The 26,065-nt window shown below is 40.2% G+C and overlaps 2 protein-coding genes across 4 annotated transcripts; one reads left to right on the forward strand and one right to left on the reverse strand.

Moving 5' to 3' along the window:
- Window positions 1–11,231: 11,231 nt before the first annotated feature.
- Window positions 11,232–14,553, forward strand: LOC121970660 (ETHYLENE INSENSITIVE 3-like 3 protein). 3 transcript variants are annotated; one of them, XM_042521501.1, is made up of 3 exons: window positions 11,232–11,452; window positions 11,849–14,095; window positions 14,186–14,553. In XM_042521501.1, exon 2 carries the CDS (start codon window positions 12,296–12,298, stop codon window positions 14,093–14,095), a length of 1,800 nt encoding a protein of 599 aa, XP_042377435.1. In that variant the 5' UTR covers window positions 11,232–11,452; window positions 11,849–12,295; the 3' UTR covers window positions 14,186–14,553. The 3 variants fall into 3 exon arrangements, with proteins under 3 accessions (XP_042377435.1, XP_042377436.1, XP_042377434.1); XM_042521502.1 differs by having other exon boundaries at window positions 12,244–14,095; XM_042521500.1 differs by having other exon boundaries at window positions 12,288–14,095.
- A 623-nt stretch (window positions 14,554–15,176) lies between these two features.
- On the reverse strand, window positions 15,177–25,218 carry LOC121970661. Its single transcript, XM_042521504.1, has 18 exons — window positions 25,086–25,218; window positions 24,863–24,959; window positions 24,667–24,720; window positions 24,534–24,580; window positions 23,456–23,489; window positions 22,413–22,503; window positions 21,907–21,998; window positions 21,149–21,223; window positions 20,774–20,853; window positions 19,134–19,263; window positions 18,490–18,579; window positions 17,868–17,933; window positions 16,889–16,980; window positions 16,607–16,669; window positions 16,450–16,513; window positions 16,097–16,185; window positions 15,813–15,939; window positions 15,177–15,699 (listed from the first exon to the last, which is right to left on the reverse strand). The coding sequence occupies exons 1-18, from the start codon at window positions 25,133–25,135 to the stop codon at window positions 15,646–15,648; spliced, it is 1,395 nt and encodes a 464-aa protein (XP_042377438.1). The 5' UTR covers window positions 25,136–25,218; the 3' UTR covers window positions 15,177–15,645.
- Between the last annotated feature and the right edge of the window lie 847 nt (window positions 25,219–26,065).

Here is a 26,065-nt window from a genome sequence, read left to right on the forward strand (position 1 = left end):
GGGTCGAGCTTGGAACATGAAGGTGCCCGGCTCGGCTTGCTTGGGGTAATAAAAATAAAAAAAGACCTCCAGTCGGAGGGGGATGTTGTGAATCTTGAATAAAACAACAACACCACAGAGGAGACGAAAGATGTTGGGTACTAGACTGCCGAGCGGAACACCGAAAAAATTACAAACGTCTAGGATGAAATGATGTACAGGGAAACGCAGACCGGTAGTAAACTGGTCGCGGAAGACACAAAAAGCTTCGCGCGACGGCCTGTGCGGCCGAGCGGAAGGACCGGCTAAAAGAAGTTCAAAATCTTCGGGAATTTCAAAATTATCGGTTAGAATGTCAAAGTCACGCTGATCAAATCGTGACTGCATGGTAGTGTACCAAGGGCCGAGGGACTGGTCTTTGGGATGGGAAGAGCTAGCCATGGGCCGATCGGAAGGAATCAAAAAGGCGAAAAAGCAGGAGAAAAACAGCAGCAAACGAAAGGAGGTTTCAAGGATTGAAACTGGGTAGAGAAATACGGAGTAAACACCGGAAACAAGAAAGAAGTGGTATAGAGCCTTATTGCGAGGAAAAAGGATCAAGGAAGAGGCGCCGGGGAACGTCGGAAAGCAGGAATGAAATCGCCGGAGCACCGAAACACAGGAGACAAAGGTAGAAATCGCGAAGGCAAGTAAGGGGAATAGGGGAAAGCGAAGATTTTATATAGCGGGGGCCGGGCGGCCTCCGCCGTTGGATCCAGGTCACGGGAATCAAAGTGCACATCGCGCCGTCCATTTCGAATCGCCTCGATCCCATCAAAGCACCACACCGGCGCCGCCGTACGATGACGCCAGTGCGCCACGTGGCGTTTGATCATTCGATGCATTTAATGAGCGCATGCTCAGCCTTAATGTCGAAGATTGGCACGGGTTACGAGGAGATCCGAGGAAGGTTGCTGTTGACTAACCTTTTTAAGGTCATCCCTGTGAAAAGCCGAGCGGATTAGCGTGCCTAAAGGCGCCGCCCGGCTAGGCTAACAGTCCAGTCAGTCGGACTAATCGCCTTCTTCGACTAGACTTGAAGTGGAGGCAAGTGATCCGGTTGTAAGAACAGAGGCCCCCCGCCCGGTGGAGTTAGCGCCACGTGGAAGTCAAAGTGGGAGGTGGCCGGCCGGAGAGGGATGCGTTCGATCGGCCGGGCGGCCGGCCGGTGACTAGTTGATAAAGGCACCCTGTCGAAAGTTAGGGTTCCGGCGCTCAGAGGATAAAATCGTAGGGCCGAGCGGACTGCACGCTCAGCCAAAGCCATAAGGTAGCATACTGCTAATAGTCTCCACAAAGCCCGATTGAGAATCTCCCCAAGTAGACCACCGTATATGTCCGTCCGGATGTCGCGGAAGCTGGCCGGCCGGACGACCTCCAGGGAGAAAGGGCAAAAGGACAAGTGACATCTTTTTCTGACAGCGAGTATGCTCCATATGCAGGTCATACTCCAAATCTTATGACAGGGTTCCGCTGTCCCATCGAGGACATGCTTGGACTGTAGCAGTATGGGTCAGGTAAGCTTTCTGACAGACACATACCGAGGTATGGGCTACGGACACGTATGTGCCTCGGTGGACGTGCAGGAGCTTTTTCACCTCTCTATATAAAGAGCCTCATACTTCGCTGGAGGTACGCATTCTAATATTTCGAGAGCCACTTGTCACTGCTTGCTTGCCTGACTTGAGCGTCGGAGGGTCGCCGCCGGGAATCCCTTCCCGGCCCGACTTCTGTGCAGGTTCGCCGGAGCTTCGTGCAACCAGTCGAAGACCCACACCAGCAGGCGGGGAGCGCCACGTGCCCAGCGTCCGTTGATTCATCATTCGGACAGGATCAATTTGGCGCCGTCTGTGGGAACACTCCTGCATCCGAACGGAAACAATGGACGAGACTGAACGACAACACACGGTAACGCTCTCCACGGAGGAACTCGACGCTCTAATCGAGTTGAGGGCCGCCAAGCTTGTGGAGCAAAAACAGAAAGCAACAACCGAGCGGCCAGAGCAGCAAGCAACCTCAGCATCTGGTGGCCGAGCGGAAGCACCTCAAGCCACCGTTGCATTCCACCGGGCCCTATTCCGCACCCCCGAAGCCGCACCCACTCATAGAGATCGGGGATCTTCTTCGGATGAAGCCGCACCCACTCCGAATGCCATAACTTTTGACTCGGATATCGGAATGACGTGATCTCGGATGCGAAACGAAGCTAATTTCAAGCTCTATCCAGTTTTCTGCTTTCCAATCGATTGGCTAATCGATTGGGGGGTTCAATCGATTGGGTGACGTGAATTCGTGTAGAAATGGGTTGAATCGATTGGTTAATCGATTGAAACTTCCCCAATCGATTGGTCAATCGATTGGGATAGTTTTTGAGCGAACAGTGAGCTTTTGAATCGATCCATTAATTGATTGAAACCTCCAATCGATCGGGCAATTGATTGAGAGGCTGGGAATGGGCGCGACAGCCTTGGAAAACACGCGAGACGTGCTGGATCGATTGGGCAATCGATCCAGGCAATTCCCAGGAGCACAGAGGCACTCTGGATCGATCGGCCGATCGATCCAAAGCCTCCCCAATCGATTGGGAGCAATCCAATCGATTGAGATTCGACCGTTGGCGTCATTTTTAGCTGTTGGCGTGTGTTCGTCTTCGATAGTTCTTCCTTGATTCTTCTCCAGCGACACAGCAGCTCTCCACAGTTTCTTCTCCACTCTACCGCCAGTTCTTGAGGGGTTCTTGGAGCAAGGTTTGCTGGTGATCCAAGATCAAGAGGCGGGCTATAACAAGAAGTCAGGGTTAGGGTTTTCAGTGCATATCTTGTAAGCTTTTGCTTGTATTTTGTTTTCCCTTTCCTTACTTCTTGTATTGAGAGTGTTGTAAGGCTTCTCCGCCTTCGGTAGTTACCGTAAAGGAGTGTTTTCATAGTGGAGGGTGCGTGAGTGTGTGGATCCTTGGATTAGTCACCTCTTGTTGAGGTGGATACCAAGTAAATCCTAGAGTTAGCGTTGTGTGTTTGTTTCTTTGTATTTTCCGCTGCATATCTTTGAAGAAACAAGCAACGACGAGCACGAGATCGCGTCGAACTATTCACGCCCTCTAGCTCCATTTTCGGTCCCAACAACCTCATCCCTCGGACGCACCGAGCCCGTCGTCTCTCTCCCGTGTCGTCCTTCTCGCTTGTCGCGTCTTCCGCTCGACTTCCTGTGTTCCTAAGCTCCTGCACACTTAGACACAAGGGTTAGACAAAGCAGGACCTAACTTAACTTGTTTGATCACATCAAAATATCTTGGGGTTTCAACAGAGACAAGTAACTCATAAGCATGATAATAATATGAATACTGAAACACAACATGGCTCGATGACCGGAACCCCATCTCGACTCGAAGGTCAGAGCAAACAAGCAGTACGCAGGCGGCGACTGCCCGGAGGGTGACGGTGTCCACGGGAGACGACGGCTGTGACCGCGGGAGGAGGCGACGGCGGTTGCCGGAGGTGACACCCGCTGGAGGCGATGCCTGTAGCCGCGGGAGGAGGTAGCGACGATTGCCGACGGCAACACCCGTTGGAGGCGACGGCTGCCGACGGTGATGTTCGCAGGAGGCGGTGACGGTGCCCGCTGGGGCGGCGGCATGCACTGGTGGCAGTGGTGATGGCCGCAGAAAGCGATAGTGACAACTGCTAGAGGTGACAACTAAGCTCCTCGGCAACGTCAGCGCCGAAGGGAGGGGGAGGAGAAGAGGTAGAGGAGAAGAGCGGCCGGAGGTTTCTGCTGGCGAGCATGGAGGGATAGAGGAGCAATGGTCGGTCTGTCCGGTGATCCGGCGGCAACGCCGCGAGGAGGAGAAGGAGAGGAGAGGTAGTTGTCGTCGACGTCGCGAGGAGGAGAGGGAGAAGAGAGGTGGCAGCGACCGGAGACAGTGCCGGCGAGGAGCATGAGAGGATGAGGAAGAAGACCTTTCCCATCTTGTTGGCGGCGGCGGAGAAACACGAACCAAGCCCCCTCCCTCTCTCGAATCGGCCTCCTCCTTTTGACACATGAACAGGGCCCCCTCCCAAGCCCTAAGCCATCAAATGACAAAAATAGCCCCCTCTATCTCCATAATCTCCCCTTACCCTCATGCTACATCCGCATCACAAGTCTCCCCTTCAAGTCTAGTCGAAGGAAACGCAAGTCCGACTGACTAGACCAAGCCCAAAATAGAATCGCTACCGAACGCGAAATCAGATCACTGGGCTCGTCTTATCGCGTCGAACGAATAGCTGTGGCGATGCCGAGCAAGTGACTCAAGTAGTATCGAGTGAGCGATGAGAAGAAATGCGGTCTAGGAAACGGAGATAATGCTGATTAGGTAGAAAGACTAGCGATCGAGCCAAGCGCGTGATCGAGAAGTTGCCGATTAAGCAACCGAAAAAATGCGAATCGAGTAATCGAGAGAGCGTCGCACGAGAGATGGTAGAGATGTCGAGCGAACTAAGAGAAATAATACCAAGTTGGCAACCGGACCGACGCCGAGCAAGCGGCAGAACGTCAAGTGAGCGACGAGTAAAATGATAGTAGATCGAGTGACACGCGGGACCATGAGTAGACCGAGCGGACGAGCGATGCCGAGCGCGCGACCGCAAGGATGCCGACTGGACGATTGGAAGGATGTCGATCGGGTGGATAGACGTCGGGTGGACGATGCCGAGCGTGCAACCGCAAAGATGTCGATCGGGCGATCGGAAGGATGTCGAGTGAAACAAGCACGTGACTGTTGGTTAGTTCTAGGAAAACGTACCGGTTCCACTGTACAAAATTTTTTGTACAAGTGTCGAACCTTTCCTTAAATAACCTATTGTGTTCTTTAGAAGTTAAATTAGGAATCGCAGACGGAACTTAACATCATTGATTCCAAATTTAACTTATCTGTTCTTAATGGTTTAGATTTGAATCGCAAGCGGAACTTAACACTATTGATTCAAATCCACCTAAGTTATTAATTCCATAAATATTAATTTCCAAAATTAGCTTCCAGGACTGCATGGCGAAGCACATGACCTTCTTGGATATGGGAGCAACCACCACCGCCTAGGCAAAGCCTTTTAAGGAAAGCTAATATTTATTTCCTTAAATAACTCTAGGTTAACCAAAAAGAACAATCGAATCACAAGTTCGAAAAAGAAGAAAACACAAACTCGAAAAACTATTTCGAAAAACTAGATCTAATTGCCTCTTGTATTTAGAATTCTTACAAAGAAAATAACTAGTATGATGCAGAAGAAAATTACTAGTTATACATTCTATTTGTAAGCTAATAGCCTCGAGATCTTCTGCCGTATTCCTCGCCTCGCCTTGGACGTCGTGTGGGCGACGATCCTCCAAGATGAACATCACCCAAAAGAGTTCTTCCTCTTCCTCTAGAATTCGGCCACCACCACCACCAAGGAGAAAAGAGCAAAGGGAAAGGGAGAAGGGAGAGGGCCGACCACCAAGAGATCCTCCAAGCAAAAGAATAAGAGTTGTGTCTCATGAAACCCCCTCACCCCTTCTTTTATATTACTTGCCCAAGGCAAATAAGGAAAAACCTTTTACAAAAATAAAATCATCCAACAGTTTTTCCTTTTCCCTTTTTATTTTTCCTTTTCTTTCCTCTTGATTGAATCAATCATCAATCAATGGTTGTGATTAATCCTATTTGGTTTAGGATTAAGCTTGGTCGGCCCCTTGCTTGGGCACCAAGCAAGGTGGTCGACCACCATCTTTTAGGAAAGGAATAATAATTTTTTTATAAAATTTTACAAGAGAAAAAAACTCTTATAAAATTGTACAAGCTCTCTTTCCTAGAGTTAAAAAAGGAAAGTTTTAAAAAATTAAAACCATGTTTTAAAATTTAAAACTTCTCTTATAAAATTTCCTTTTTTAACATGATGATAGAAAATTTTAATTTTAAAACTTATCTCCCTTTTTTCTTAAACCATGAGGATGGTTAAAAAATGAAAGTTTTAAAACTTTTAAAAACTCTCTATTAAAACATGTGACCTAATTCAAATAAGGAAAGTTTTAAAAATTAAAATCTCTCTTTTAAAACATATAATTTTCTACAAAGAGAAGATTTTAAAAATTCAAAACACCCCTCCTATTTGAATTAATCTTGGCCAGCCCCTACAAGCTTGGTCACCAAGCAATAGGGTCGGCCCCTATAAGAGGATGTGGTCGGCCATTGCTTGGTCACCAAGCAATGGTCCGACCCCCTTCTTGGACACCAAGAAGAGCCTTACATTTGGATGGACTTGAGGCTATAATGAGGCTACGACAGGGACCTAGAGGAGAAATTGGTTTTGGCCTTCCGATGAGCTTGAGTATCCCGTGTTCGCCCCGAACACACAACTCAAGTTCATCGATAATAACTCATTCCACTAGAGAGTTATTACCGTACTACCGCACCAATCCCAAATTACATTATGGGCTCCTTCTTATCATGAGTGTGTTCGTCTCCCTATGTTTAAGATTACGAATGTCCACTAATTAAGTAAGTTACTGACAACTCACTTAATTAATATCTAACTCCAAGAGTAGTACCACTCAACTTCATTGTCATGTTGGACTAGGTCCACCTGCAAGGTTTAACATGACAATACTTATGAGCTCCTCTTGGGGACATTCTCAACCTAGATAACTAGGACACAGATTCCTTCTATAATCAACAACACACACTATAAGTAATATCATTTCTCAACTTATCGGGCATATTGATTTATCGAGCTAAACCTCACCCTTTGATAAGTCAAAGAAATAAATATTAAATATATGTGTTTGTTATTATATTAGGATTAAGAGCACACACTTCCATAATAACTAAGGTCTAGTTCTTTTACCAAGTCAGTACAAAAAGAACTTACCTAAATGATCCTACTCAATACACTTAAAGTGTATTAGTGTAATTTATTAGTCAAGATAAACTAATACTTAATTACACTACGACTATTCTGATGGTTTGTTCCTTTCCATCTTAGTCATGAGCAACTTGTTTATAATTTATAGAGAACAGACAACATGATCTTCTGAGTGTGACACGACACTCCATGTTATCTACTATATAAATTAATTGAACAATTACATTTAACAAATAAATACAAATATTGACCAATGTGATTCTTTTATTTCAACAAATAAATGTTTACAAAAGCTAGGCTTTTAGTATACACTATAACAGTGGCTAAGTGGACAATCGGGCAAAGGATCAGGCGACTACCAAAGTGTCGAGTGAGCGACGAAAAATAGTGTCGAGCGGCTGCCAGGCAAGCTCTCAGCCGAACACCAAGTGAACGCATAGGCGAATACCAAGCGAGCGATGAAGCAGCGCTGGGCAGGAGTGGAGCCCGAAAATCGAGCGGGAGCATAGCCTGTGAAATCGAGTGCGCAGAGACGCAAGTTGTGAGCTGAACGGGCACATCGCACGTGAACTGAACTGGAGTGTAGCCCGTGAGTCGAAGGCGCATGGAAGCGAAAGTCATGAGTCAAACGACCACAGAGCCTATGAGATATCCTGGTCTGAACCCAGTGGAGATACTTTTGTCCGTGATCATCGGCGATATCTCGACCCCCAACAGGGGAGATAAGTTGCTTTGATATGCTCCGTGACCAATGAAGACCTCTCGACCCCGAACGTGGGAGATTTGAGATCCAAGGAGCTGGTCCGAGACCAGTGAAGATCACTCGATCCTGAACAAGGGAGATAAGGAAATATGATATACTAGTCCGAGACCAATGAAGACCGCTCGACCCCAAATGGGGGAGATAGGAGATCCGATGGTGATGATCGCTCGACCCCGAACGGGGGAGATAGGAGATCCGCTGGTGACGATCGCTCGACCCCGAACGGGGGAGATAGAAGATCCGATAAAACTGGTCTGTGACCGGTGAAGACCGCTCGACCCCGAATGGAGGAGATAGGAGATCCGCTGGTGACGATCGCTCGACCCCCGAACAGGAGAGATAGAAGATCCGATGTGACTATCGCTCAACCCCGAACGGGGGAAATAGAAGATCCGATGGTGACGATCGCTCGACTCCGAACGGGGGAGATAGAAGATCCAATGTGACGATCGCTCGACCCCGAACGGGGGAGATAGGAGATCCGCTGGTGACGATCGCTCGACCCCGAACGGGGGAGATAAAAGATCCGATAAAATTGGTCCGTGACCACTGAAGACCGCTCGACCTCGAATGAGGGAGATAGAAGATCCGGTGGTGATGATCGCTCGACCCCGAACGGGGGAGATAGAAGATTCGATGTGACTATCGCTCGACCCCGAACGGGGGAGATAGAAGATCCGATGGTGACGATCACTCGACCCCAAACGGGGGAGATTGAAAATCCGATGTGACGATCGCTCGACCTTGAATGGGAGAGATGAAATATCCGCTGAGCTGGTCCGCGACCAGTGACGACCACTCGACCCTGAACGGGGGAGATAGATGCTCTGGTAAGCTGGTCCAAGACCAGTGAAGACCACTCGACCCCGAGCGGGGGAGATAGATGCTCTGATAAGCTGGTTCGAGATCAGTGAAGACCACTCGACCCTGAGCGGGGGAGATAGATGCTCTGATAAGCTGGTTTGAGATAAGTGAAGACCACTCGACCCCGAGCGGGAGAGATAGATGCTTTGATAAGCTGGTCGGTGAAGACACAGGTTTAAGGTCGCCGCTCGACCGCCGGTGGAGACTTGGGTTTAACGTCGCCGCTCGACGGTCTTCAAGGCAAGGTTTAAGGTAGTCGCTCGACCGCGCGATGGAGACTTGGGTTTAACGTTGTCGCTCGATGGTCTTCAAGGCGGGTTTAAGGTCGTCGCTCGACCGTCGGTGGAGACTTGGGTTTAACGTCGCCGCTCGACTCTGGGGTTTATAGTCGTCGCTCGACTCTGGGGTTTATAGTCGTCGCTCAACTTCTAGAGCCTGCGGGTCTAATATAACTCAAACCCGGCCGATTGACATGGGAGTCTTTGCAATTGAGCATGTGGCTCTGATATAATATAATCTCGGCCGATCGGCGCGGAAGTCTTCATAGATATAATCCCGGCTGATCGGCTCTGGAGTCTTCGCAGATATAATCCCGATTGATCGACGCGGGAATCTTCACAGATATAATCTCGGCTGATCGGCTCGGGAGTCTTCGCAGATATAATCCTGGTCGATCGGCGTGGGAGTCTTCACAGATATAATCCCGATCGATCGGCTTAGGAGTTTTCGCAGATATAATCTCACCCGATCGGCGCGGGAGTTTTCACAGATATAATCTCAGCCGATCAGCTCGGGAGTCTTCACAGATATCATCCTGATCAATCGGCGCGGGAGTCTTCGCAATTGAGTCTGTGGCTCTGATATAATATAAACCCGATCAATCGGCACGGGGTCTTCGACAACGAGCCTGTGGCTCTAATATGATATAAACCCAGCCGATCGGCATGGGGTCTTCGACAACGAATATGTGGCTCTAATATGATATAAACCCAGCCGATCAGCACGGGGTCTTACAACGAGCCTGTGGCTCTAATATGATATAAACCCGGTCGATTGGCACGGGGTCTTCGACAACGAGTCTGTGACTCTAATATGATATAAACCCGGTCGATCGGCACGGTATCTTATGGTGGAAACCCGACCGATCTGCACGGGAGTCCTCGCTCGGGAAACTATGATAGATTCTATGACCGAAAGAGAACGTAATGGAAAAAACTAACCTGCCGACCAGCTGGAGGCAATTGTTGTAGCTGCGGGAGGAGGCAGCGGCGGCTGCCGGCGGTGACACCCGCTGGAGGCAACGACTGCCGGCGGCGATGTTCGCAGGAGGCGGTGACGGTACTCGCTGGGGGCGGCGGTGTGCACTAGTGGCAGCGGTGATGGCCGCAGGAAGTGACAGTGACAACTGCTAGAGGTGATGACTAAGCTCCTCGGCGGCGTCAGCGCCGAAGGGAGGGGGAGGAGAAGAGGTAGAGGAGAAGAGCGGCTGGAGATTTCTGCCGACGAGCAGGGAGGGATAGAGGAGTAATGGCCGGTCTGTCCGGTGATCCTGCGGCAACACCGCGAGGAGGAGAAGGAGAGGAGAGGTAGTCGTCGCCAACGTCGCGAGGGGAGGGAGAAGAGAGGTGGCGGTGGTCGGCGACGACGCCGACGAGGAGCATGAGAGGATGAGGAAGAAGACCTTTCCCATCTTGTTGGCGGCGGCGGAGAAACACGAACCAAGCCCCCTCCATCTCTCGAATCGACCTTCTCCTTTTGACGCATAAACAGGACCCCCTCCCAAGCCCTAAGCCATCAAATGACAAAAATAGCCCTCTCTATCTCCATAATCTCCCCTATACCCTTATGCTACATCTGCATCAATAATAATAATAATTATTATTATTATTATTATTATTATTATTATTATGCAGGGCTGACCAAAAAATCAAAATTAAACATTATATGAAAAGTAATTTTTTTATATTTATTAAAATTCGATGTTTACTTAATATTAAAGTCTATCATGTCTGGGAGACTAACTCATTGACATTAGAAAAAATAATTAATCAGGTTAAATAACGTTGAGTCTAGAGTGATCGATTCGACTCCATGGATATTTCCTATCGATCATCAGGATAAATCAGGAAGTATTCACAGCAGACAATTTAGGAGTCTAATATTTTTTTAATTGTGTATTTCATTAGAGTAAAAATTCTTATAAATTTATTATAATTGAGACTCGAACTATGAATATTTTAATGATAATCTAAATAACTTACGGCTGCATTAGAGCCCGGGACAACTCATTGGCAGTAGAGGTCCAACCAATGGTAGTTATGATGGGCTCTTAAGCGTAAGAGTGTCAAGTAACAGGCAATCAGAATTCGATTCTTAATACAAACGAATATTTTAGACATCTACGGCTGCATAAGCTCCGAATTTATTACCTTCTGGATTAGTTTTGACACCTAAATTATTAAAAAAATATAGTCAGTGTCTTTTTAATAATATTTTAAAATAGAATATATTTTAATGATAAGGGAAATAATGGTGCTTTTTAGTTTTTTTGTTTTTTTGGTAATTGTTGTTGTTAGATCTTTTTGTCAAAATTTAATCTTCCCGGAACATTGTTACCCTGTCACAGACCCTCAGAGAGTCAGGTATGGGCCCACTAAAAGGGCCATCTTTCCTCCGATAATGTTTTGGGTGATTAAAATAAATCCAGATGCGTTCCTCGTCGTTTCCCAATGTCATTACATGCCGCCGCGAAGCTCGCAACGCAACTGGCGACCAAATCCAAGTTGTCTTCGTGCCGCTCTCCATCCTTTCCTCTCTCGATCATCGCCGACCTGAACGGAAGAAGAAGAAGAGTAAATAGTCGGAAGCGAGAGCTTAGATCGCGGATCGCCTTCGGTGGAAGCCTGGGACGCAGCCTTGATCGATTTCATAGGTATCATTTCAGGATCGATTGGTTGTGTTGTTCTTTTGCGGGTTGAATTTGTGGGGTAGGCGATTTAGGGCTCATGGGGGAATGATTTGTTTAAGAAACATTTTGACCGTGGTTCGTGATCAGGTTTAGTTTCCTAACCGATGGAAGAGATTCGATTTTGACCTCTTTTTTGTTGCGTAGAGCAAAGGGACCTTGAGTTTGTTGCGAGGGAGCTGAATGCTTAGTTTATTGATAGAGATAAATAGAAAATCTATTACTTTTCTTTCCATTTTGTAGTTCTTTGGGATTTATCGAGCCGGCAGTTCAATGGGATCTGATATCTGATTTATTAGGTTTCGCGTGGCATTTCATTTTCTAATGACTGTGAAATAAGTTTTTTTTTTTCTTTCCGAATAGATCTATTGTTTTCAAGATTAAATTCGAGAGAGCGTTACATGATGAGAAAGCCGATTCAGGTAACTAGTCAGATTGATTCATCATAGTAGAATGCAAATAGTTTTGCAGTTTCAGATCTTTTTTATCCTGTAGAAATTTTCTGATGAAATTTGACATGAATATATTTATCCAATACGTCATCCTCAATACTTGTTGATTGACTTTAGAATTGTTTTAGAGGACTTAGTTATCTTGGATGAACTTGTTTTTTTCTTAATGGTTTGTGCTTCTGTAAAACCATATATATTTTCCTCCCTTTTTCATTTGCTGGAGTAAATATAGTTTTTTCTGTTAGATGCTCGAAACAAGATTTTATTTTGTTAGTTTTCTTTCCTGTGGATCTCGATCTTCTTAAGGTGTCATTCTTGGAGAAGATAACACTGTTTTGTTGGCTTCAAAGGAGAGATTATGGATCATCTGGCAATAGTAGCTCAGGACTTTGGAGGTGATGTTTCCGATTTCGAGGTCGATGGTATTCAATGCGGCAATCTCAATGAGCATGATGTTAGTGATGAAGAAATCGAACCAGAGGAGTTGGAAAGAAGAATGTGGAAAGATAAGATTAGGCTTAAGAGAATCAAGGAAAAGGAAAAGCTTGATGCCCAGAAGTCTAAAGCAAAGCACACATCAGACCAGGCTCTTAGGAAAAAGATGTCCAGAGCTCAAGATGGGATTCTCAAGTATATGTTAAAGTTGGTGGAGGTGTGTAATGCCCGTGGGTTTGTCTATGGAATAATTCCTGATAAAGGAAAACCTATAAGTGGCGCTTCAGACAATATAAGAGCTTGGTGGAAGGAGAAGGTTAAGTTCGACAAGAATGGGCCTGCTGCCATCGCCAAGTACGAAGCAGAACACTCTGAAGCACAGAATGCACAAAAACGTGGGGATAGAAATCATCATACTCTGATGGATCTCCAAGATGCTACACTAGGATCTCTCCTATCATCACTGATGCAACATTGTGAGCCTCCGCAGCGAAAATACCCATTGGAGAAGCATGTTCCACCGCCTTGGTGGCCCTCCGGCAATGAAGACTGGTGGATAGCTTTGAACTTACCCAAGGGCCAAGCACCCCCATACAAAAAACCGCATGATCTGAAGAAACTATGGAAAGTCGGGGTACTAACAGGAGTTATAAAACACATGTCTCCTAATATTGGAAAGATCAAAACTCATGTGCGGAAGTCAAAGTCCTTGCAGGATAAGATGAGTGCTAAAGAGAGCTCTATTTGGTTGGGAGTTCTTGATAGAGAAGAGATGATTGTCAATCAGCTTAGCGGTGGAAATGGCATGTCTGATCTAACACAACATAGTGGTTATGAGGAACAAAGGGAGGAGACAAACAGCTGTAACGATGAGTATGCTGTTGATGGCCTTGAAGATGCTCGAGGATCTACTTCATCCAAAGATGGTGGACAAAATATGCAGAGTGACACACAAGTCGAGAATGTAACAGCTTTGAGGGAAGTTAGTCCTGCTGGAACTCCCAATCAACTTAATCAAAGCACAGAGCAAACAAATGAACATGCAAATCCAAAAAGACATCATGAAGCTGTTGCATCTACCGACAAGCAGATGTCTATGTCGAATGAGGGAAGACCAAAGAAAATAAGAACTGCTATTCCAGACAGGAATGGGACAGAAACAGCAATATTGGTTCAACATCCACAAAATACGAACCAGGACTCTTGTGTCAATGCAAGGTCAATGCATCCAGAGACAGTTTCTCAAAGCCAATACCTCATATTGGAATCTGGGGTTGTCGATTATTTGAGCATCCCTCTTAATGCTGCTGCAGAGAACATGTACATTGGTAGGCAACCATTGCTGTGCCCAGGAGTTCCTGATAATGAGTTGTACAATGATACAGCAATTAATACTGGAGCTGAGGATGGATTTTATAGGGGTTTCAGTAACATGCACGATACGCAGCAGAAGGAAATGTCTTTCATCAATCATGGAGTAAGGAATAATGGAAGCAGTAACCCTGCTGAGAATAATTCATATGAGCATCTTCTAACACCAAATCTAAATCCACATCCAATCAATGGAGACATGCATCTGTCTCTGGATGACTCATTCTTCACAGGACCTGATAAATATGATTTGCCACCAGATATTTCTGGACTCGATTGTCCAAGCCCAATTCTTGACTTGGGCGAACTTACAAATAGTGACCTATGGATAATGGAATATTTGGGAACATAGGTAACAATCTTTTCTTTTCTTTTACTTTATGGCTCGTCTTCTGCGCTAAGTTTATTAACGCATGCTCTCTTCGCAAAATCTATTTCACAGGGTAGCATTCCTAAATGTCTTCACAGTAGTGGGAACTAAGCAGTTACTGACTATATCGACGTGCTAAGTATGATGTTCGTTCTTATTGGCCCAAACATCAACTCGATGTTCCAACTCAGTTCTCTCTGTCAAGTGTCAATTCTCAGGGAGGATTCTTATTTACTGCAACAATGAAGAACTTGATGGTTACAAATTCTTTCCTCTTGAATTTTTGCTGTATATATATCTTTGTGCGTCTGTGCATTTTCTGTTCCTTCATTGTTGTCACCTTGGGGGATAAAGATCCTTCATTTTCTCGGTAGTTTCTGGGAAAAGTTATTGTCATAATTAATTTTTCAAGAATTGGACATGGCTGATCATTGGACTAATGGACTCGATCCCTCTTTCCCTGCTTATTTATAGACGCAACCTTCGCAATATTAAATGATCACCCTCTGAATACTACAACTAACAGGAACTCTGAGAAATCAAATTTGAAATATATATTAAACACTAAACAGTGGCGCAATACATGCCTGCACTAGTTCTGCCAAAAAAAAAAAAAACTAATTATAAATGAATAACTTAATTTAGGATCACTTTCGATAAAGAGAAAATAAAATACCTCTAACTTAAAGTAAAAGAGAAATTCGAATAGTTTATTTATTTTAGGAAGATCAGTTTTTTTAATATCTATAATATTGGATTTGCATAAAAATATTTTATTTTATTTTATTATCAAAGTACCCCTCTTCTTTAATAAATGAATGATTTAAAAATAGAAGATATTTTGATGATAAAATAAATAATTTAGAAAGCATTTTAACATTTATTAAATTTTGAAAAAATAATAAATATTTGTAGTCCTGTTGTGATTGGAAATGAAATGAAGGTTTTGATTTTTTTTTTTTTTTGTTTAAGATAAATAAAATTTTGATCTCTCATACTTCAATATTAGTTTTAACAACTTTATTTCTAATTTTTTGGTACCAATCAATCATTTACACCCATTTTAAATTATACTACAATATATTTTAAAAAATGCTTGATACAATTGTGCTTGTGCAGCATGCAAATTTCTCAATTGAATTTCTAATTTTGATGTTACTGCATTTTTATCAATGAATTTCTCTTTGAAGAACTTGGTAAGGATCGGAACAACTTAGATACAAGGATCAGATTTACTCTCACTGGCTTCATCAAACCGCCCGTAGGTTTTAGTAGACATCGGTACGATTTTAGGATGTTCAAACTCATAAGGCAATGAAAGGGAGTACTATTAAGAACCATCTCGCTCGCAGGTCTTTTCAAGTGGCTCCTCACTACCCTTTTTGTGATCAGGCACTTGTAGTAAATAAACATGCAGAATGTTAAAACTCTTGGTCAATACGTTGACAACTCAAAAGCTTCATTTGGTCTATATTCTTCACATTTTAATTTCAATGTTCAAATGTATGAGCACTTTCAGGTAGTAGTAGCATTTAATCACCATTGTCAGCCTTATGCTTTGGAGATATCATCATTAAACAAGATTGCTGCAAAGGAAAAAATTATAAAAGAAAATAAATAAAATTAATTATACTGAAAGCACAAAGTGAGCAATTCAAGTTTAAATAACATTTTATTTTTTATTTCGTAGATTATTTACCTTAGTCCCAGCAATTATAGTATTGTTAAGGGGATGAACAGCACAAACTAGTATGTTTTGTGACACAGGAATATGTTTGTTTTCTAAAATTCTACTGCATTCTTGAGAATTGCTTCTTGCTTCTGGGCTGACAATGAAAAGAAAGATACATAAAGAATTTGATGGAAAATCACTATTAAATAACTTTTAAGTAAAAATATTATGATAATAATTTGACGGAATTTTAAAATTTATTTTCATTTTATGAATAGAGCTTCTAAAAATAAATAAACAATAGAGCTCACTTAAAGTCCACGTGACATGCAGAGTCTTTTCTTGGAAAGAAGTCCAACAAATATAATCCTTTATCAGAAACAGATCCAACTGTGTAAATCTGAAGACAGTATAATTAGTGAACGAGTTGAGTGTTCTAATCACGATTGTATCCAAGAAAAACTATAAGAATGTCGTGTAATAACCAATTAATTGAATGCACAAATGATGCTTTTAGCCAATTAATTGAACACATCTCATGGGATGGATTTTAGATTCAACATATCAGGCTAGCTAAAATTATCAGTTGCATCATGTGGCTTACTTAAAAGCATTTCTGAAGACAAAGTGAGGATAGTCATCTTGTAATTACAGGAAAACATACCGAGGATGTTGGAAGCCAAGCGGGTCTTCTCATAATTGAGTGTGTTGATATATCTGTTCCATCTCTATTCGCACAACAAAAATATCAGAACAGCATACAAAGGGGAATAATGCAATAAAAACAAGTGCATTGTGTGGGCACAAGTTTATGAACTTACAAGTCAGCAGGTGGACAGTGCACATGCGTCACAACAACATTCCTGAGATCAAGAACTCCAGACCTGAAGGAAACCATGCAGGTTTATTAGAATTTAGAAAGTTGAGCATTGCGTCTAATAGCTTGATACTCAATCTGAAACCAACTGAGGAATTTGATCAGATAAGTTGTTTAACAAAAACAATGAAAGCCTTTTTTCTGTATAGCACAGAAAATAAGGGAAGGCGTTGCAAATTCCAAGAGTTGATAACAGAAAGTTGGTATTTAAGCCAATGTGAGTTACCAGCCATCAACCATATGGAAAGCTAACTGATCGGAACAAGATGGATTGATGTTGATGCTGTGGATTTCTTTTGGAACAATGTGTGTTTGTGCCTGAAAGTTAATAAAAATTACATTTCACTCAGAATATATTTGAAACTGGATGCACAAGTTGAATTGAAGGATTCTACACGTTGGCATGATCATGTGACAACATGATACAAGATACACCAGCATCATAACATTGACAAGCCATAAGCACAATGTTTAGGCAGCATCTTGCATTGAGATCAAGAATAAAGCATAGGTGATTTAAGGATACAGATATCCAGCTAACTTGATTCTTGAAAGCCATGATGAAGATTAGAACACTAAATTTCTCTAAGTATCATGCATAAAGATTGAATGAAAGTGTTGAACGTCTCTTTCTGCTATAAGAACAATGGTTATCTTGAAAAGATTCTGCAGAATAATATGAGGATTTAATGGGATCTCCTGTATAGAGATTTTTATACCCAAAATAAACAGCAAATTGCCTCATGATTACCTTTCTGCATAAGAAGTTCAGAGAATAGTTTTCCTACAAAAAAAAAATGATGTCGGAAAAGACATACACCAAAAATGATGAGAACTAGACATGCTAAAGCCATTCATTACGAGTGTAGTGAAAAATATCATTACAGGGACTATAATTGACTTGGGAGTAACATTTCCATGAAGCATCAACTCTTCTATATCTGATTAACATTTGTACGGATCCAGGATCCATTAAATTATTAGATATTCAAATCAGATTTGAATTGAATTAAAGGTTAATATATTGTGGCATGTACCATATCTAATGTCTGCTAAACAAGTAGAGAGTTGTGTAGTCATGTCTTCTACATATGACAAGTTTAGACATTATTTCAGTGGGCGTTGATAACATTAGCATCCAAAATTGTTGCAACAATGAGTATTAAATAAAACAGAGATGAACATAAATCATTTTGTTATTATACCTTCAAAGATGAGATTTTCTCCAGCTCAGCAGATACCTTTATAGATAGTAAAGGATAGATAGAACTCTGGGAAAAGATTCAACAAGGGAGAAATTTAAGATGATATAGTGAAACTGGAAACAAAAACACTCTAAAAATATAAATGAATCCGATTTGAAAGTCCACAAAATATTTTGGCATTTGTTCTTTGCATGATAAATTTTAAAGCACACATCATTTTTTTTCAAGGCAACTATTAATAGGCAACCTTTCATAGTATTTTAGGTTATACATGTGTTTTTTTCTGAACAACAAAGATTCTTCAAATATTTTGATAATTTCAAAGTGACCTACTTACCAAAGGGGTTGTTGGGGCTAAGAAAACTTGACAACATCAGCCATTGGTAGCTATCAACTATTAGGAAATACATTCTGTCATATTTGACATAATAAGAACATATATAGAACCAATTGAAGTATCTTAGAGAAGTTTGATGTTTGGGTTGAACAGAAAATGTTATTTTTGGAAAGGAAAAAATATGAATATATTAACAGGAATATTGTTCGAGATGCGACAGTGGAAACATATTTTTCAATAGACAAGTTAAATCATCAAAGACATCTCTACATATTTGATTCTAACCTGATTGTGACTTTGAAAAGCATGTGATTGTCGTCCTCCACGAAGATCCCAAGAGTGAATCAATCCACGTTTTCCTGCCCCTAATACAACCTATATATAGAAAAACAGAACCACAATAAACCCATATATGATTATTACCATCCTGATAATCTTGACTTCCAAGATGAACTCTTGAGCAATATCATAGATATTTTTATGAAAAATATTTTTCATAAAACAAGGCCCAAATTCCTTAGTTAACTTAGACTTTGGTATAATTTAAGTAAGGTTACATTGCCTGCCTCATCTATGCATCCATCTACGATGGTACCATGCCAAACTGGTATCAAAGGTTTATTATGCGAACAAAATAAGTTTAAATTCCACAAGACATTGTTTGCCATATTACCATGTTAGTGTTAGCAAATAAAAAAAAAGAAATTGCAATCTTCTAGCTCATAATAATCAACTACAAGGAAATCAAAATTAAAAAAAATATATTATAAGATTTAGAAACTTATACAAAAAGAATGTCTTATCAACTACTTCTAGGAAAAGTCAACAAGTCATGAATTGTGAACACAAAATAGCCCAATATCTAATTCAATATCCTTCCAAATATGCACATAATTGTTGAGAACTAAGGCTGAATTTAGGACACAAACCCGATCTTGCAGGTATAGTGCAATACTATTAATTTCTCTTCGTGGATCTGTTGTAAGCATGAGACATTGGGAATTGCTCGATCGTGTATCCAAAACATAAACATTGCCATCTAGACAAGAAGCAAACAACCTACAAGAAGAAATTCAGAAGCAAAAAGATCACACTATTAACCAACACAAGTGAAGTTATTTAATAATGTTCTTTCTATTTGAAACACACAAAATTATTGTAGCGCAGGATCATTATATTATCACAAAAGAAGTTAGGTGGTATCACATGTATCCCCTTGAATTATGGGTATTTCATGTGCCTTTCTAACTCCAAAACCTCCATTTTTGTCCTTCTTTAACCTCATTTGATCTTTTAGCTGTGAACAAAATAATTGAGCAAAAGAATTAAATTAAATTACAAGAAAAACAACTTTGGTGGGATTCAAATAGAGTGAGTTTAACCCAAGTCCAACAAATGGTTTGTTGCAACAAAATTGGGAGTATAGATCTCTCAAAAACATTCCTCTTTCCAACAAACAAAGCTGAACTAAAAGAGCCCAGCTTAGCTTAGCTTAGCTTAGCTTAGCTTAGCTCAGCTCGGAAAGTTTTCATCTTAAGTTGGATCGTCTTGTTTCCTCTTTGCATTAAGTCAAATTACAGTGATAATAGCTTCAATTTCCTTTGCCATTCTTATTTATGTCAATTGCTTTTCAGATTTTAAAAGAGTAGTTTTTTCTCTCTTCCAAAATCTCAAAGTCAACATGAACAACAATTTTTTACTTTGTCTTTCATGACAAATTTTCCCTCTCTCAAATTAAATGAAGATAAACTCTTCTATCCCAGTAATTCTCACTCAAAGTAGATGTTGGAACTCTAATCTCAATTTTTGTACATAACAATTTTATTAATTTCTCTATTACTTGAAATTTCCAAAGATAGTTCAGCCACTTTTATCTTTGCAATATAATTTTATTCTTTTCATGAGTATGTGTCAAAACTTTAGTTAGTCTCTTCTCTAACATCTTTCTTTTAGTAATCTTTGACTTCACTCAATTTTTCTCATCATTTATATCACGGGACCAGACAGTAGATACCTAATTTATCTTGTTTCATTGGAACCCTTCACAGTTTTGTCACTTTTCATTTGCACAAATTTCTTCTATATCTTCAATGAGGAAGAGTTAAAGAAGAGTGTCTACAAGAAGATTTTGCACTTCTCTAAAGTTCAGATCAAGTCCTCAACTTCAATACAAAGCATTTTGTTGTTAGTCTCTAAACTGCAACAATGTATTGCCTTTGCATTACTTTTGCTAAGTTTCTTATCAGTCTTATTTTCCTATTTTGTGTAACAAATTAGACATTGATCAATATTTATGCTTTGGCTCAAGGGAAAATGTTAAATATATAGGTTTTAGTCCGCATAGGGTATTATGTCATTAGATATTTTGTTGGATAAAATAGATATGGATATAATGTTCTCTCTAATAATGAATGACTGATATATTTCTTTTAACTCCTGGAAATGATAACAATGTGAATGCAATGCACAAGCGAATAATGGAACCATTTTTTATTTCAGTTGACCTTTTATTGAACACAAATATTCCAAACAAGTAAACTTCAGTATTTGTGTTTTATAATTCAGTAACCTTGATTTATTAGCAGAATCAAACAATACATCAGATAATCCATTGGAGAGCTCATTAGTGTGACGCTTGCAGCAGAGTACCTAGTTTTTTTGTTTTAAAGGAAAATAAAAAGAAGGATTAGAATGTACGACGTACAAGCAAAAATTTGGAATATAAATAAGGATGACTTGCTACAATATTTTCAAATGACTCACTATTCTTGAGATAAAATCCATGAAATTTTCACAGATTAAGGAAATACAAGGAATTTGTTTTAAGAAAACTCTCTTATGAGGATCATTTTAAATAGATTGAAAGATTAGATTTGAAATGATACAAAATTTTGTTGAACACACATATAAGGTAAAATATAAGCTAATGATCTAGTAAACTTACTTGTACTGGATCGGGTGAGATATAAGTGATATCAAAAAGTAAAATATTATTGTTTTGTCTGGAAGCACAAACCACCTAGAAAAGAAAAGAAAAATAGTTAAGACAATACAAAAATAAAAGTGAACTGAGAATGTGTTAAACCACTAGACATTGAAGTAAAGTCAGTATATTTCTATTAATCATACAATATATTAATGTGTAGCTGCACATCAACTAACTATGCCAAAAAAAAACAAGAAATGTTTTCTTGTATCCAATAGATAAAGGACCAGGAAGATCATTCTGCCTCACATATGTAAATAAAAAAACTTGGATGGAAATATTTGCACAAAGAAGCAACTTATTATGACACAAAATTTACTCAATAAATATAGAACTGCAAGGAAAGAACAAAAAAAACAAGCTAGTCTACATAGATGACAAGTAGAGAAACCAATATGTTCTCATACATGTATATTATGCTCAACACACCATTGCTGCTAGTATATGAATTGAAAATCTATCGTGTAAATACAAAGGTGCATTAAACACTTTTATATAATCTTAGGCAAGGAAATAGACTTTTTGAGTGACGAAAAGAAACAATTGAAATTAATTGGAACATGCAATTAAGATATGTTTATATCAATTTTGCACATATGTTTGCTAGACTTAACTATAGCTCAAAAAATCAAAAATATCTAATAGAATACACGAATGAATGTTATTCATTTTAGTAATGGGAAATCAGTCATATTTGGAATAAATGACAACCAAACCTCATGTTGATCATTTGGATTCCACCGAATAGAATCTAATTCATGGTCCTTGGAAATATGGACCAAATCTTTTGCCTCATTCACCAATTGACCTTAGCAAATGACAAAGTGGATTATGTTCAGCCTAATCTACAAATAATTGAGAGAATACAAAAAATATTAGTTCCCAATCAACATCTAGCTGAACCATGATTGATTACATTAAGGGAATACAAAAACTTAACTTAAAAGAGCTGAGTAGAAAATCATTAATATATATTCATCTTTTAGGAATTAATTTACATGCAACACATCATAATTTATTAAACAAATTAATAGGTAGCTTTGTTTTCTTTTTCTGCTTTGTAAAACCATAAGTTTTCTATTCCTTCTAGGTTGTAGTCACAAATGAGAATAATCTTTGATTCTAATTCCATTTAATAAGTAAATGTGTGCACAAGTACCAACATAATCATAAAACACACCACAAAGAAAGAAGCATAACCTTGTACTAAATTAAAGCTTACTTGGAGTTGGACCATATATTGCACAGTATAATGTTTCGAAGTCATGTACTGTCAAGCATCCTGATTTTGTCACCGAGGCAAGATAAATTCCCTACAAAATGAAAGCAAATTGAATACAATGATAATGTTGTCATTATAGAATGACATTGAAGACCGATATAGTATGAACCCGGGGTTCCAAACCACATTAATTAAATTATAGGATATTATTTCTTTACTCTGCTTTGAAACTATTTTTTAAATATTTTGTTTCCACCGCATAAGTGTTATAAAATGCTTCTAAAAATTAAAAGGCACTATCCCCCTAGCCAACTGTTACTATGCTATATAAAATTTAGGATGAGATGTTGTTGTAATAATTGTTTCAATATAGGTCACCTTTTGATGATAATAAAAATAAGGAGTGCCATTTTGATTTTTCCCCTAAGTTTTATGTAAAACTAAGTGCTACTAAAAAGGGACAAGATATGGTCAAATATTTATGATCCTAACAACACAATCTACAAAATTCTACAACTTGTACTACAAAATGAAGTGTTGAAGATCCAAGATTATATTATTGATTTGACCTCACCAAGTAATATAATTCAATAGTTAGTTAGCACACAAAGTGAATTGAAGTTCACATCCAATCATATATTTGAATATCTACAAAATTCATAAGTTGGAAAAGAAAATTTGATATAAGCTAATGCAAATGAAAGTGATATATGTCTCTTGTATTAGTGAATTTTTGGAGTTTGGGGAATAGTGAGACTGTGTTTGGCTGTTGTATATTTATATCTTGCCCTAGTAACTTTTTCTTTTCCGTTGTTTTCAATTTCCTAAGAGGATCATTCATGTCACCATTGGTATCCTCCAGTTCATTCATCTAAGCAGGAAATTACAGTTCGCTAAAAAATTAAGCAAGAAGATAGGCATAAAAGACAGACACCCTAAACAACATAAGTCGGTGCCTAAAGATAATTCTAAATTTAATAAGACGAGAAAGTAATTGTTTACAATAAATGTAATTCAAACTTTTATAGAATATCAATAGAGACCTTATTATCAAATTCAAGTCCCGAAATCCCCTGCCTGTAAAAGCAGCATGGGCAAGTCAATACTCTCTTCCATGATAATCAAGCAATACTGATCATTCAAGCCAATACAAAGCAAAAAGAAGTAATGAAATTTAGGAATCAATATAATGCTAGTCGTAACCAAACAAGGAGATATGAACGTTAGTAGAAGTGAAGTGTTTGCATCAAGATTGAATGTATGCATGAGGTAGATAAGAAATTGAATTTTGATGTTCAATATAAAGCATCTACAAATTTAGAAGGATCACATAACTGTATATTATTGAATTTTTAGCTAATACTTAGAATTGGTCATACAATGAGAAAGCTAGGTCATGTTATGAATCAGATTGGCTATCCTTTTTCCTTGTTATCTTAATGTAAGAAGGACCTAATATTCCCTAAAAGCCTGCAATCCGCCACCACACACACTCCTCCCTCCTTACCTTTTCAGACAATTTAAACTTAGCGAATACAGCATCCTTTGATGTGTTACCAGATTAATCTCTGGAAAATCATGCATTTGTAAAGATTGCAATGTGCATGCTCAAAGAAATACTTAAGATGATATTGACTCCAATGCTTTAACATTTTAAGAGGATAACTTAGTTTGGCATTCTTAAAAATGTCATAAGAGGTAAATAGGCAGAGTTACATGTGAAGGTCCAGAAAGTTACACGTGAAGGTTCAGAAAGTTAAGTAACGCTCTAAAACACAACATTTATAAGATGTTCTTCTCTTTGAAATAGAAGCTTAGCATTTAGCATGTTATTCTGAAATCAACTGATTTTGGCAATCTCATGTTCCTCGTTCATTATAATGTATGGCCAATTACCTCATCAAACAAAATATATCTTAGAGTATGCTTTGCAACCATCCAGATAATTAAGCAAGTGATTAGCATGGTTGATATCAGAGAAAGTGTCGAAGCATGACATCATAACAACATTTTGCAAGCAGCCACATTTCAGGAAGCAGAATTCCAGTAGATGAAACCAAAGACTGGCCACTGTGGGGCAAATTGAGTTGAATAAAATGGAAGAAAGAGAGATAAATGGACCTTAAAAAAGAGCCTGATGGATAAGCAGGATCAGCCATATGTGCCAACTGAGAAAATGCAATCCTGTTGGTAATATACATGAACGGACCAAAAGCCTATTCCATGTAGAAATGGCAGAGCAAGGTGTACTTACAAAAGTAGCACAACTCTCGGGCTCGAATAGGTAATCATGACCGAAAATCCTAACCTGAGTAAGACACGCAAAAGAGTAGATACTAGGTCCGACGCAAGATTTAGATGTAACCCAAAATGAAAGGCAAAATAAAGTGCAAAAGTACTTCACTTATCAGAAGAATAAACTTCTCCATCTGGGAAGAAGAAGATATTACCTCTCCCAACGAATTATGAAAAAGTGCAGAAGCTTCGCGACGATAACTGAGAGGAATCCTTCCTTCTATCTCTGGTATCATATGCGTCCATCTTGGCCTTCAAGATTCAAAACGACCAAATCCCCACCAAAACGAATTAAAAAGTAGTCCGATTAAATGGAGTATTATTAGAAAAATTGCTCAATAGCACAGCAATGGATTTCGCCGGAATGGCTAGAAGTACCTGAATCGAGGCTTGCGGAGTCGCTCAGCGGAGACGGCGTACTTCTCCATGAAGGCGGCGAAAGGAGGCGACGCGCTGTAACTGAGTAGACTTGATATTGGGGGATCAGAGGAAGGGTTTCCCGCCCAAATAATGCGCCGACTGCCGAGTCACTAGCGTATATTATAGCTATATAATTTGTAATTTAAAATTTTTTCCATTAATGAGTTTTTCTCTATTAAAATAGTAAATTCTTAAAATAAAATGCGAAGAAAATTGTAACTAACAAATATAATATATGAAATTTGATAATTACGAAGATAAAATTTTAACGAAACATCATTAATATTGTGCTATCAGATTTTAAAATGGCAAAAATTTAAATTTGGAAGATTGTTTATGTATCTGCTTCTTAAACAATATCAGTTGCCGGCTTACAAATTTAAAATTCGTTTCAATTGACGTCTAAACCAGAGATTTTAGATTAATATATCGGAGGCAGGATCTCCTGGGTCACTTTTGTGGTCCAGGAGATGTGCTACTCGTATTTGTGGCTGGATCGTAGCCACGAACTGATCGTAAATTGTTGCGATCCCTTCTTGTGTCATGCCCCGGGGGTCTAGTTCCAGGTGTTGGTGCAACCTTAGGTCAAGATTGACCTGGTTGACCTGACTCGAGTTGTATTTTGATGTTTGACGAGAATAGAAAAGTTCTATTCTGATGTTTGACGAGAATAGAAGAGTTGTATCAAGAATATTGGAAAACTTGGGAGGTTGTGGGTGCAACCCTTGGTCAAGGTTGACCTGGTTGACCCGACTTGAGTTGATCTATTTTGAGAAGTCCAAGCAGGGAGCTTGGCACGGGAAAAGTCTAAGTATGGAGACTTGGCACGGAAAAGTCCAAGCAGGGAGCTTGCCATGGGAAAAGTCCAAGCAGGGACTTGGCACGGAGAAGTACAAGTATGGAAGCTTGGCATGTGGAAGTCGGAGAGGGCTTGGTAG

Source organism: Zingiber officinale, chromosome 4A (assembly GCF_018446385.1).
Source record: "Zingiber officinale cultivar Zhangliang chromosome 4A, Zo_v1.1, whole genome shotgun sequence".
Lineage (NCBI taxonomy): Eukaryota > Viridiplantae > Streptophyta > Magnoliopsida > Zingiberales > Zingiberaceae > Zingiber > Zingiber officinale.